This window comes from Dendroctonus ponderosae, unplaced genomic scaffold (genome assembly GCF_020466585.1).
Source record: "Dendroctonus ponderosae isolate FM_Combo_2020 unplaced genomic scaffold, Dpon_F_20191213v2 Dpon_F_20191213_10, whole genome shotgun sequence".
In the NCBI taxonomy this organism is placed as follows: Eukaryota; Metazoa; Arthropoda; class Insecta; order Coleoptera; family Curculionidae; genus Dendroctonus; species Dendroctonus ponderosae.
Window position 1 is genome coordinate 800,739 of NW_026017111.1, and position 11,775 is coordinate 812,513.

General features: G+C 44.3%; 2 protein-coding genes across 3 annotated transcripts; both read right to left on the reverse strand.

Moving 5' to 3' along the window:
- Positions 1-1,979: 1,979 nt before the first annotated feature.
- On the reverse strand, positions 1,980-5,625 carry LOC109536969 (the record flags this gene model as incomplete). 2 transcript variants are annotated; one of them, XM_048661874.1, is given in 3 exon segments in its annotated part: positions 1,980-2,164; positions 3,993-4,218; positions 5,336-5,625. In XM_048661874.1, coding segments are annotated over 3 exon segments (555 nt in total), but the record flags the coding sequence as incomplete, so codon positions are not given.
- A 561-nt stretch (positions 5,626-6,186) lies between these two features.
- On the reverse strand, positions 6,187-8,789 carry LOC109536978 (cytochrome P450 4C1). The gene is made up of 10 exons (XM_019903479.2): positions 8,537-8,789; positions 8,306-8,480; positions 7,906-8,103; positions 7,669-7,854; positions 7,536-7,614; positions 7,179-7,479; positions 7,055-7,123; positions 6,822-6,993; positions 6,591-6,770; positions 6,187-6,529 (listed from the first exon to the last, which is right to left on the reverse strand). Exons 2-10 carry the CDS (start codon positions 8,478-8,480, stop codon positions 6,369-6,371), a joined length of 1,521 nt encoding a protein of 506 aa, XP_019759038.2. The 5' UTR covers positions 8,537-8,789; the 3' UTR covers positions 6,187-6,368.
- Between the last annotated feature and the right edge of the window lie 2,986 nt (positions 8,790-11,775).

Sequence of the window (11,775 nt, forward strand, 5' to 3'; positions counted from 1 at the left end):
TAATATCTGCAAGCAAAAGAGGATCTTCTTCACCTATATTTTTTGCCATTTTATATAGAACTTCAGTAGCCGAAATAATGTGCATTGCGGTCTCCAGTTTTACTCTCAAGCCATACGCCCAAACGGGAAACCTTCTTTTCCCAACTTCAAAACATCTTTCGATCACGTTTTCTGTTCGAATATGGGACATATTGTATAGCCTTTCGGCTCTTGTTGCAGGATTAACTAAAAGGGCGAACAAATAGGGTCTAAGACCATAGCCACTGTCACCCGTAATAAAAAAAATCAAGAAAATATACTAAACGGTCCCTAATCGGGCGCTAATCAGCCAAAAAGTGCCGGTTAATATAATCGTTGTGTAGAATACACAACACAGTGGTTAAGCGACGGTACAACACATTTTTCAAACTAAACGACGATTAAATTTTTAATCACTGTTTAGTCAAGCGGTGCAACCGGGCATAAGCCGCTCTTTCAGCCTGAGCTCCACTATCTGTGCAGACTCTCGGCTGGGGCTTTACGAGGAACTAAGACGATTCGAACATCGATTTTCCATTAGCCAAGGCCTGGATGGACCCTTATAAGCCCTTTAAAATCCACCCCGGCAAAAACGACAACTGATTCCGAAGCCACCGATGCCCTTCGCCGCCGTCAAATAAGACAAATTTTCGCTACAAACAGTCGCGCGTGCTGTTCAATTACCGATATCCTATTAAATTCAGTTCAAAGGCCTGCGGCAATTTCCAGTCGGATCGATTGCTTCCGCAGCGTGCTCTAGAAAATTACCCTCCAAACCCCACACTAATAAGAACTCACAACTAATAACCAATAGCTGAGAATCCACCCTTAAAGGGCCCGAACTGCCAAAATTTCAGTCGGATCTGCACTGCAAAAGGTGTGGCCTTTGGATGGAATCTCCAGATAATAATTACAAAAGCGGGCTTTTCAAGTGGAACACTGTTAAAAGGGGGGATTTTTCCGGGCTGCGGCCCATGGATGGAGTACTTTTGGCAAATAAATTGAATTAATTGAAAAGCCAGGAAGAATAATTGGGTGGCTGTTCATTTGGGGCAGCGCGAACCTTTGCATCAAGCAATTGGCGATTTTCCTTTGGGCTTTGATCAAGTTAATAGCAATTGGCCGAGGGCGAATATCGAACATGAATCCCAACGAAGGCCGGATTGTTTTGCAAATAGATGTGAGTCACAGTGGCTCAAAGACTTGTGGGGATCCTGCGAGAAAAACACCTTGAGGACGACCGCGATTCGAAACTTATCGCCGTCAGAGGAGAGCAAGGCAGGTAGGATTTGAGTCCGATCAATTTATCAATCATCCAAAGCCAGTTAGGAAGAAAAAACCCTCCCACCGTCTGAGTAATTAATATCCGCGCCCGAAGTAAATCTACTCCTTCGAGGGGGTGACAAATTGCTGGGAATCGAAGCAACTGTAATCCAATTATCATGGGCAAAAAACGCCAAACCGATTAATTAAAGCTGTCCAGCAACATTTTTAATTAATTTCCGAAACTTTTCCCATAATCGGCTGGGAAAGTCGGCAAAAAGCCCCCGAAAACCGCTTAAATGACCACGAAAACTCGATCTTTATTGGTACATCTCAAGTGTGATGCAAAAATCCTTTCACTGCGCCTTAAAACCCCAAAAATCACTAAAGTCGAATAATCAAATTCACTTCGCGTTCCCAATGCTGGCCATAAAAGTTTCCGGTTTGCACGCCATTGCTCGCATAGTAGGCCCTTTTTCGACAGCGCTATGGAATTGCAGCCGAACTGGCAGGCCTATAAGCGCTAAATCGCCGGTTATACGGCCGATTTGTGCCAGATTATTCGACGATTTACGGACAAGGCACAAGATTAAATTGCGGAAAAGTTGATCATTTGACCTTCCAGTTGGTTCCAGTTGATTGATTGAACCTTCTAAGTCAGTTCAGATGCCATTTGATCAAAACATTCGGAAACTTACCGTGAGATTTAAAGGGGGCGCCAGCTGCTCGGCCCCTGTAATGACAGTTCTGACAGTATTCGGGTTAATTTTAACGGTGTCGGATGTGGCGCCCCCATCCAGTACGGTAACGGCAAAGTTGTACTTGGTGCAGTACTGCAGGTCGATAATGAGGGCGCTGACATTGGGCGTGGTCAGCTTCGGATCTGGAAAAAAGGCGTGAAAACGATCAAAAGAATGCTGGTGGGTGTGATGTGGTTGCATCGATCGTTCGACCATTTATTTGCCATCACAATTGACATTCGAAGCTCAGTTTCGCGTGGCAAAAAGCGAAATTGAGAATATCGACAGATATACGATATATTATATATGGAATCGACATAACATAAATGCTTCAACTATCGGAAAACCGTTCCAGTTGAAAGGCATTCGGGCGACATTTTTCGTTTAATAGATATCGGGTTGTCAGCCAATGGAAACGGCATTGTACAATGTATAGCGCGTGCAAAAAAGATCCGGATATGTTTTCAGTTTATTATTTGGCGCTCTGGGTTGTTTGCTCGCTTTTATTCGCTTCGGAGTAGGCCTGGGTAACTCATTTAATTTTTAGGAGTTGGCGCAGTGCTACGCAAGTGGCTTGGTCGCGCAGTGACTTCCTATGTTAAGGGCCATTTATCCACAATATTTTAAAAATTTCTTGAAAATTTGAGAATTTTCCAGTTACTCTTTTTTCTAAATGCTCAATTAAAAAAAAACACTTTTGGGCCAGAGAAAACAAAAGCGTATAATCAATATTTGGAAAACTCGTCACCATCATAGCTCTGAATTTCCGGACTATTCCGCCATGTCTGGTATAGTAGGCCCATTTTTTGACAACCCAATGTTATTGTGGCCAAGCGGCCAGGCCTACAAGCGCCAAATCGCCGGTTATACGTGTGATTTGCTCAACATTTTTCGACGATTAAACCAATCAAGTTCGTCAAATTGGATTATGAAGTGGATGAAATCAGTGGATTAAATTGAGAAATTAAGAGCAGAAAATTTACGCTGGAGAGTCTGATTTTTGCGCCTAAAACGCGAAAAGCCGCTGATGTTGACCTTGCACTTTCTAAAGAGCTCTTAACGTCTGAACAAACTGTTAGAAATAGTAATTTCACAGCCAGCTTTTGCAGAAATTTCCCTAAGAAGGCGATAGGCTAATTATGCGAGGCCGGCAACTGACGGCTGCCATCGAGAGCGGCACCTCAAATAATTGGCTCTTTATGCTATTCCATTCTCCGGGGTCTCCGGATTCTCTATTTTATCCTCCGGGTAGTCAATGCCGGCAAATGATTGCAAACTTGCGTGCGTGAAAAAGTCCGCTTTTAGGCCACGATTGACACGCCAAACTGGTGGTGAATTTCGGTTATTTATGAATATTTTCCTTTTCCAGCCCTCGGCAGTTGGAGTCTCAACCAATCGAACGCACTTATGAAAATTCATGTCAAAAACCAGTCGATTTTTTGCAGCCGCATTTCCCATCGAATAAATGCAGGTATACACAATGACACCGATAATAATTGCTGTTTTGCAATATTCAACAAATCAAAGCTTGCAAAACAATCAGCCGCACAAAATGCAAATCGAATTAAAACGTGCAAAATCCCAATTGATGTTTATGCATGGATTTTTGTCGAAATATCGCGTGTTTATGCGGCAGCGACTCGGATTTTCGGTCGGTTTAACGGTTTAAGGCCCCAAAAAATCGTCAAATCTAACTGGGCCAAATCATTACCAACAAAAACTTTCATTTAGAATATGGGGTTAGTTGAATCACTCTAATCAGTTTTTCTTAAAGCCTGTGTGTTATGCATCCGTTTATACGATGGTACGATGCTACGAAAGTGTTTCTATTGGTTGGAGATCTGTCAATTCGTCCGTCGTCGTATGACGTGGACGAATTGACAGATCTCCAACCAATAGAAACACTTTCGTATCATCGTACCATCGTATAAACGGATGCATGGGAAAAAAGCTTCAGCCATGAATATTTACATTCCAAGTCGCCATCTTCTGAGCCAAAGTAGACGCCATAGGTGAGATTAGCGCCGTTCGGCATACCATCGCCCCCCCACACCACTTGCACGGCATTACTGATACCGGGTGGCACAAAAATGGCTAGAATCTCCACGCTAAACGGACCAATGGGCGGCTGGGTGGTGTCCATAGGGGTGGGCAAGGTGGTGGCGCTTTCATCGGCAAGTTGCGACCCCACTGGCAGCTGAAACCAAAACAAAACACCCTCAGATCCATCCATCAACATGGAGAAATGCAATCAAAGGCTGCGCTGTCCATTCATTAAGCGTCAAAGGGAGGGGACTTTTCTAAGCGCAAAGTCGTCGAAAAGTGACATGCTTAAAATCCAACATAACCTGTGAACTCTTATCAGCACTACTGGCTCACATGTTGATGGATGACTTTCCGAACAATCACCCTGTATATAAAATTGCGCTTAAGAGTAATGAAAATTAGGGTTTTGCCCGAACCTGCTTCACAGCCGTAAAACCCAACATCAGCTTTTACGACTCGCAACGATCAACGCGAAAAATCAACTTTAGGACTCCTGCAACTACGTAGTGTGCAGTTTAACGGTTTTACTCTCGTGCTCCAGTTTATGCGGCTTTTAAAGCTAAACTATAATTTTACGACAAACAAACCTGTTTAGAACAGTCGAAATGAAACACTGCAGCAACTAAAGGCTACATAAAACAAAACGGCTTCTCGCAAATGTCATCAGGCAGATTGACAGATGCTGTCAGCTTTAAATCAACTGTTAACCAAAACGATTAAAATGCGATTGAAGTGAAGTTCGGTAGCGGACAACCACGTGTGTGTGTGTGTGTGCAGTGGAAATCCATTATTCCAGACGTGAGTTTGTCCAGATTGAATTTAGTGGCGAATAATCCGTTTCCGGCTAACAAAAAGCCGGTTAGTTGGGCAACAAAGTTAGATGCGATCTATTTTTTGGTTTATTCCATTGGACTGTTTTATGGGTGTGGTCCGCTCACTAGTTAAAAGTTGCCAAATGGGATTATCAACAATCTGATTGGGTTTTAAACATCAGGCTTGGCTCTTTAATGATATGTAATAAGTGCATCCTGTCCTCGAATTGTGTGTAAATGTTTATTATGCGCAAGGTTACCGGCGCTGAATTGCTCAAGTTTGATGAGCTCAAGGTCCTTTGACATCAGTGACAACAGCTGTCAGTATTGGCATTTGCCAATGTCAGTATTGACATACTTGACACTTGAGTGACAAGGAGTGGTGACTAGATGAAAAGCGTTTTTGAACTTGAAGCTGTTTAAGTAGCGAAATTGTGGAAACAATCGGAAACTTACGCAAAATATGAACAGGGCGCGCACTAGTATTGCACTAAAACGCATCATCACGCCGTCGCCCGTTAATTTAATTGAACTATTAAGCGGTAATTTAGCCATAATACTGTTATAATGGTGCGGCGAAAAATGGCAAAACCGATGCATATTTTCAATGTCGGACACCGTAAAGCGGACAAGATCTCATGCGTGAAAAGCACACACACGGATGATGGCACTTTGACGCAATTATGCGATTTTCATTAGAAACAGTTCGCTTGATAACCTAATTTCGCAAATTGTTCCGTACTAATCCGGCCAACTTGGCTGTCAACTGTCAAGATGGATCCTGAGTTATTGGCACGATTCCATATTTCTCGGAGGCAAAATGAGCAAAAACGCTCATGTGTACATCATTCTAGAGAGAAATAAATGGCCTTTTTAGAAAGTGAATCATCGATAAGAAAATGTGACAATCACGCAGGAACCCTACTATTGTGCAAATAACGCGAAAACGAAGACAGATACGAAAAACCTGCAAGGGATCAGAAAATTCTTGCAAAAATTCGGTCGAACGAGGTCAGTGGCGCAACACAAAAAAGTTTGGGGGGGGTAAAAGGGGTAGGCCTCTGTAAAAAGGAAGACCCAGTAGAGTTTCACAACTAGTCGCTCCACCTACGGGTAAAGGGTGCAAACTTTAGCCAACATGAAAAATTTGAGCAAAATATCTGATAAACTGTAGAAGTTAAAGCGAAAATGCCATTTTTTTTGGAAGTTCAACACCCTGTATCTCGTTAAAAACTTAAATGGAAACTCGACTTGTTTTGAGGTCCTCTACAGGGTCCACACATCAGGGTCAGAATCAAACAAAACTGCAAATTCGAAAATATATATTTCTAAAACTAATTGCAATTCAAAGAGCCCTCAATCCATGTTTACGCAACATCCGCCTCATCACAAAAGGCCTCCGTCATCGATTTAGAGCGTCTTTTTCTAGATCTGTCGTTTCCATTACTTGTTTGAGTATTTTCGGTCAAAACCGCCTCGCCTGGTCAGTCTATTTTCTGCGCTCCAAAGCCACATGCAGCCCATTTACCGGACGCAACACTATTTCAATGGTGTACTTAATGTCTTCTAGACGCTGTTGGCATTTGACGTTGTACTCCCTTAACACGCACGCGAGCAGCGTCTTGACGTTGCGCATGGCAAACTTTTGGCCTGCAAAATACGTCAAAAACGTCAAAAACGTCAAGTTGTGTCAATGTGACAATCAACTCACCAAGACAGTTCCTGGGCCCAGCACTAAAGGGCACAAAGGCATACGGATGCCGTTTGGCGCAGTTCTCGGGCAGAAATCGATCAGGGTCGAACTTGAACGGCTCGGGGTAATGGTCGGGGTCGTGGTGTAAATTGTACAAGCTAATGGACAGATTGGCGCCCCTTGGAATGGTATATCCATCTAAGACATTGGAGCTTGAGAGACCAACTGAGCTCACCCTGGCAGGCTTACCAATCGCGATGTCCTCGTCCAGGTTCCGGTAAATAAACGGAACGAAGCAGAAGCAGCGCAGCACCTCCCTGACCACCCGATCCAAATATTCCATGCGGGCCACGTCCTGAGGGGTCACCTTCCTTGTGGGCTCATCGCTGAAGATTTCATCCAGTTCTTCCTGGACTCGCGCCTACAGCCAAATCAAGCGTCAAGTGATGGCTGGGGTCTAAACCTTACCACTGGGCACTTACCAAGTACTCAGGATGGTTGCCCAAGGCGGCAAAGGCACAGGTGAGGGTGGCAGTCGTGGTATCGAACCCCTGAAACCCCCCAGGTTAGCACCAATTGATCCAGGAAAATCCACTGCTCACTTACTCCAAACATAAACGTGCTGACTTCATCTTCAACTTCCTCATCGGCGAACGGATTGCTCCTCTGGTAGTTCAACAGCAAGTCCAGGAAGGAGACCTTCTTCTTCCTCCCGAGCTCGTCCTCCTCAACGGCGAGGCCCCCCTGCGCCTCCAGCAGCCTCTTTCTCGTCTGGATGATGTGCTGGTTGAAACTGTGGATCACGCTGCAGCAGCGCTCAGACTCCCGCCCAACCGCCGTGTGCTTGAAGAGCCAGTCCAGGTTGTAGAGCGGGTTGGCGACGCGTCGGTAGGTGACCTGCAGGAAGCTGCAGCCAAACATTCCGTTAAGGCCCTGGACAATGTGCAGCCCACTCCCACTCACCTCATGATTGCGTTGGCGTATTCCACGCCCTCAGTGTTGTTGCCTTCAAGGATCCCCAGCTTGATTCCCATTGCGGTCTCTGCAAGTGCAAATTCGCTAGAGGTGTTATTAAAGGCCCAAGTCAAGTTGCTACCGGTTATGATATCCAGGCCAATTTTGGTCAGATCGCCAGTGATTTCGACGAATCCCTTGCCCTCAAAGCGCTGCAGGTATTTGGCCAGGCAGGCGCCCTTCTCCGCAAAGATCTCCCCATAGGAGTCCAGGATGTTGAAGTGGAAGGACGGCGTGATGATCTTCCTATGCACGCGCCATTTGGGGCCTGAAAGGCCCAGCGTCAGCCCTCAAAGTTGCACATCCACAACTAACTTACCACTTCCAGAAATCAGCCCCTGGCCCAGCCAGGGAAACAGATACTTATAGAACACCCCCTTGTTGATGTTGGTGTTGCTCTTGAACACCACCTGGACGTGTTCGGGCTTGTACAGGTGCACCACCGGCAGACTTCCGTACCAGTTGCGGAAAATTGGCCCCAATCGGAGGTGCCGATTGGCCATGGCCTGGAACAGGTCTGGAAGCGAGGAAAAACAATCGTTATCTTCTCATCTTTACAGTGGGCCATTGCATAATGCATGCTCTACACCAATCGGACCCGATAAGGCCAAGTGGTGCCACTTGAAGGCACTCGATTGGAGGAAAAAAATTGCCTTGTTCAGTGAGCAGGTGTGCAGAGATTTGCGTCATCATTGCTCCTACAACTAAGTCATACTTGCCTTCTCGCTTCAGGCCCCAGAGGCTAACAACACTGCCCACTAAGGGGTACCATTTGTCGCCTGGTAGCTGATCAATGTAGTAGGAAATCCTGCGGAAGGTCTTCCGCCTCTTGAGCACCGGCAATGCCAGGACCAACCCCAGGAAACAGACCACAACAGCAAGGACGAAATCCATCTGAAACTGTCCACCTTGAGCTGGGCTGTTGGGCATGAGCTTGTTGGTCTACGTACCTCTGTAGGACACTTAGTCAGTCACACACACAACACACCAAACTAAAGCTAGTGTGCTTTTGCGGGCTGATCGCGTTCAAGTGACTGGCTTCCGAGTCGGCACGTTATGATTTATATCAAATTGAGGCTACTGTTGAAGATTCATTGGTTGATAACGCGTTATCATTTGTTTGGCACTTTTGGTTCAGTCCAGAGTTAAGCGCTACTCGATGGTAAAGGGAGCATTCAAAGGTTCGATGGGGTTCATTCAAGGCTTAATTATTCATTGGGGGATGTTTTTTGGATGTCAGTTTAAGTCAGACTTCTGATTTTTGGTTCCAACTCTTCCCAGAGAAAATAGTCGCTAGGCTTCTTAGCCACTTACAGTCGAAAGCGTTTGGGCTTGAAAAGGTTTCCTTATCTCCTTGGAACAAGTGATTTTTTAAGAAATGGCCACTTGAAGCTCAAAAAAGTTACGCCAGGTGTATTTATTCCGTAACAATGAATTTTTCTAAGAGAAACAGTCCAACTATGTTGCATTTACACGAAAAACTCACCGATGTAACAGACAAACACATAGATTCTGCACTTATGACGCCGCAAGATCCAAATATAGCGAACGGTAAATTTAGCCGAGAATTCATTAACATCCCACGTTAGCTCGATTATTATTCCACATTAACCCCGTATTATATTCCAGTCGCGCCCCCCACATCCCAACATATCATTCCCCCCTGGTCAATTAACCCTGAAGAGGGACGCGCATTATTCTGCAGAGGATCGCTTTGTGCCATCGTTGCGGAGAACCGCAACTTTACCCTCAATCCACACGGAATTTTGCGTTTAGCCTTCAGCCGATGTGAATTATCCACTTTGTGGACACCATTTTTACTGTGTACTAACAATAAAGTAAGCTTTGCTTTTGGGGGTTTTCTGGCAAAAACATACAGCGGGAAGTTTCTTTGGTTGGCGGCGCTAAGCCAATTAATAATAATGGAATGATTTTTGCAAAGTCGAATGAACGCAAGCAGAACATGAAGTTGCGAGTTTCCCAGGCTCTGAGGCCGTTTTGAAAAATCAGAAAGATTTCTGATATTTTAAGCGACGGGGGTATCAACTTCGAACGCAGCCAGGCACTGCCATGATGCATCGCTCATAGGCTCGCATGGGTGCGAGTGAGAGATCCGACGCGAGCTACGTTCTGAATTGACAATCGGTGCAACTAGCGATTTCAGAGGAATTGCCGATTAGGAACAGTTTTAGTGTAAATTATTGTTATTCTTTTTTTACAAACTTCTTTTTGGGTACTTCGCCTCAAAAAATTTTGTCTTTAAAAAAGACAGAATTTCCTCACGTCTTTTATTACAGATTGATTAATAGTGCTCCTATTTCGCAATAAGAACGAATTACTTATCAAAAAGTAATCAAGAACTATCACCTAGAGGGTATCCTGCGACACACTTAGGCTCAAGCTGTAAGAGAAAATTCCAATTAGTAGAGAAATCAATTTGAAATAATATAAAAAAAAAATAATTCGTTCTCATTGCGAAATAGGAGCACTATTTTTCAATCTGTAATAGAAGACGTGAGGAAATTCTGTCTTTTTTAAAGACAAAAATTCTTGAGGCGAAATACCCCAAAAAAAAGAAGTTTGTAAAAAAATCAATCCGCCTCAACAATATAGAACTTATCTACAACTTATTGTTATTCTCGACGCAGTAAATGAATTTTATTATTTTCGTTGAAAAATCGGCAAAACCCATGGAAGTCTCACATTAGTATGCTCAAATGCCCAACCTGGAAAATCCCGCTTAATCACAAATCATTCGTATTCAGAGGGTCGATAGAAGGCTGTGTGTGTGTTCCACCCCAATAGTCGTTATCGCGGCAGGCGTTAATCATAGCCGCGCCCAAGGCATTCTCTATCGATATGGATGTGGGCCCCCCATCCCACATCCAGAGCTCAAAATGAGAAACGTCAAAGTTGGCTATTAATTTCCGTGGGTCTCCGGCCGGCCGGAAAACGGCCTTCACTTCCACGAACGAAAACGTGTCGATCGGCGAGTTTTTCAGCATCGAAATCTTATCAGCAACTCGTAAAACAATCGGATAGATCGTGACATCAGACGTACATCTGTTTATCGTTGCGATTGGAACCACCAAGTTGCCACATCAATTTCAAGGACCAGCTGGCACTGTTATTGTGGGTTCTGATGCAGGTGTGGGCCATTCTGCGTATCCATCAACCTGCCGAAACCTGGACCACACCTCATCTACATGCGTCGTCATCTGATGACAAATCATCGCCCACTTTCTCAAATAGTCAACTGTAGAATATCGCCTAACGGGGTTTTTTCAACTCATTCAAGGTCCATCGGCAATCAGCAGATTTGCACCTGCAGGTTGTTGCACTTGAGATTGTTTACCCAACTTCACAGGCTAACCGGAACTAATTCGACGCATAAATCCATTAAAGGAACAACAACAGCCGATCGTTCCTGTCATGGACGAGTCGAGGAAAAGCGGTTGAACAGTTTTCCACGTCCTTGTTAAAACATGGCTACAGTTGTTTGGACAAAATATTTCCCAGTTAATAAGGCCGAAATTGTCCCAATAGACGTAAACGGCGAGCAAGGGTGGATCCAGGGGGGGATCCAGGGGGGATCCAGGGGGATTCAATTCTTTATCCAACGATGCCAAAACGAATTCTGTGGCTCGAATGGTTCTTGAGAAACTTCGAAAAAATCAACGTCATCTTCAAGTGGATTTTGCAACTCAAAAAAAACCACGCAACTCTAAAACTTCTTGAATTCAAGCATTTTTTGAGAAAACTGCCAACATGTCCCCATGCATAGTTCACTTTCTAAAAAGGCCATTTATTTCTCTATAGAATGATGTACAAATGAGCGTTCTTGCTCATTTTGCTTCCGAGAAATAAGCAAAAATGGGACGGAAAACATGGAATTTTGGCATAATCTTGCACCTAAGTGTGTGATATTCAAATTTCTCTTTCTGGGCCAAAACTACTCGAATTTCCTCACTCACGTTGTTACGACTGAATCGAGTTTTCAATTCTCTATCCAACGATGCCAAAATTAATTCTGTAGTTCGAATGGTTCTTGAGAAACTTCGAATAAAGGCCATTCAGTTATCTCTGGAATGATATAAAAACGAGCGTTCTTGCTCATTTTGCTTCCGAGAAACATGCAAAACGGGACGGAAAACATTAAATTTTGCAATAATCTTGCGCCACCCTTGCA

Excerpts from the sequence above, each read along its gene's own strand:
- LOC109536978 (XM_019903479.2), bottom strand. The coding sequence starts at position 8,480 with ATGGATTTCGTCCTTGCTGTTGTGGTCTGTTTCCTGGGGTTGGTCCTG. Across the intron at positions 7,855-7,905 it reads GGGGCTGATTTCTGGAAGTG|GCCCCAAATGGCGCGTGCAT; the intron begins GTAAGTTAGTTG and ends TGGGCCTTTCAG. Across the intron at positions 6,530-6,590 it reads TGGGCCCAGGAACTGTCTTG|GCCAAAAGTTTGCCATGCGC; the intron begins GTGAGTTGATTG and ends CGTATTTTGCAG.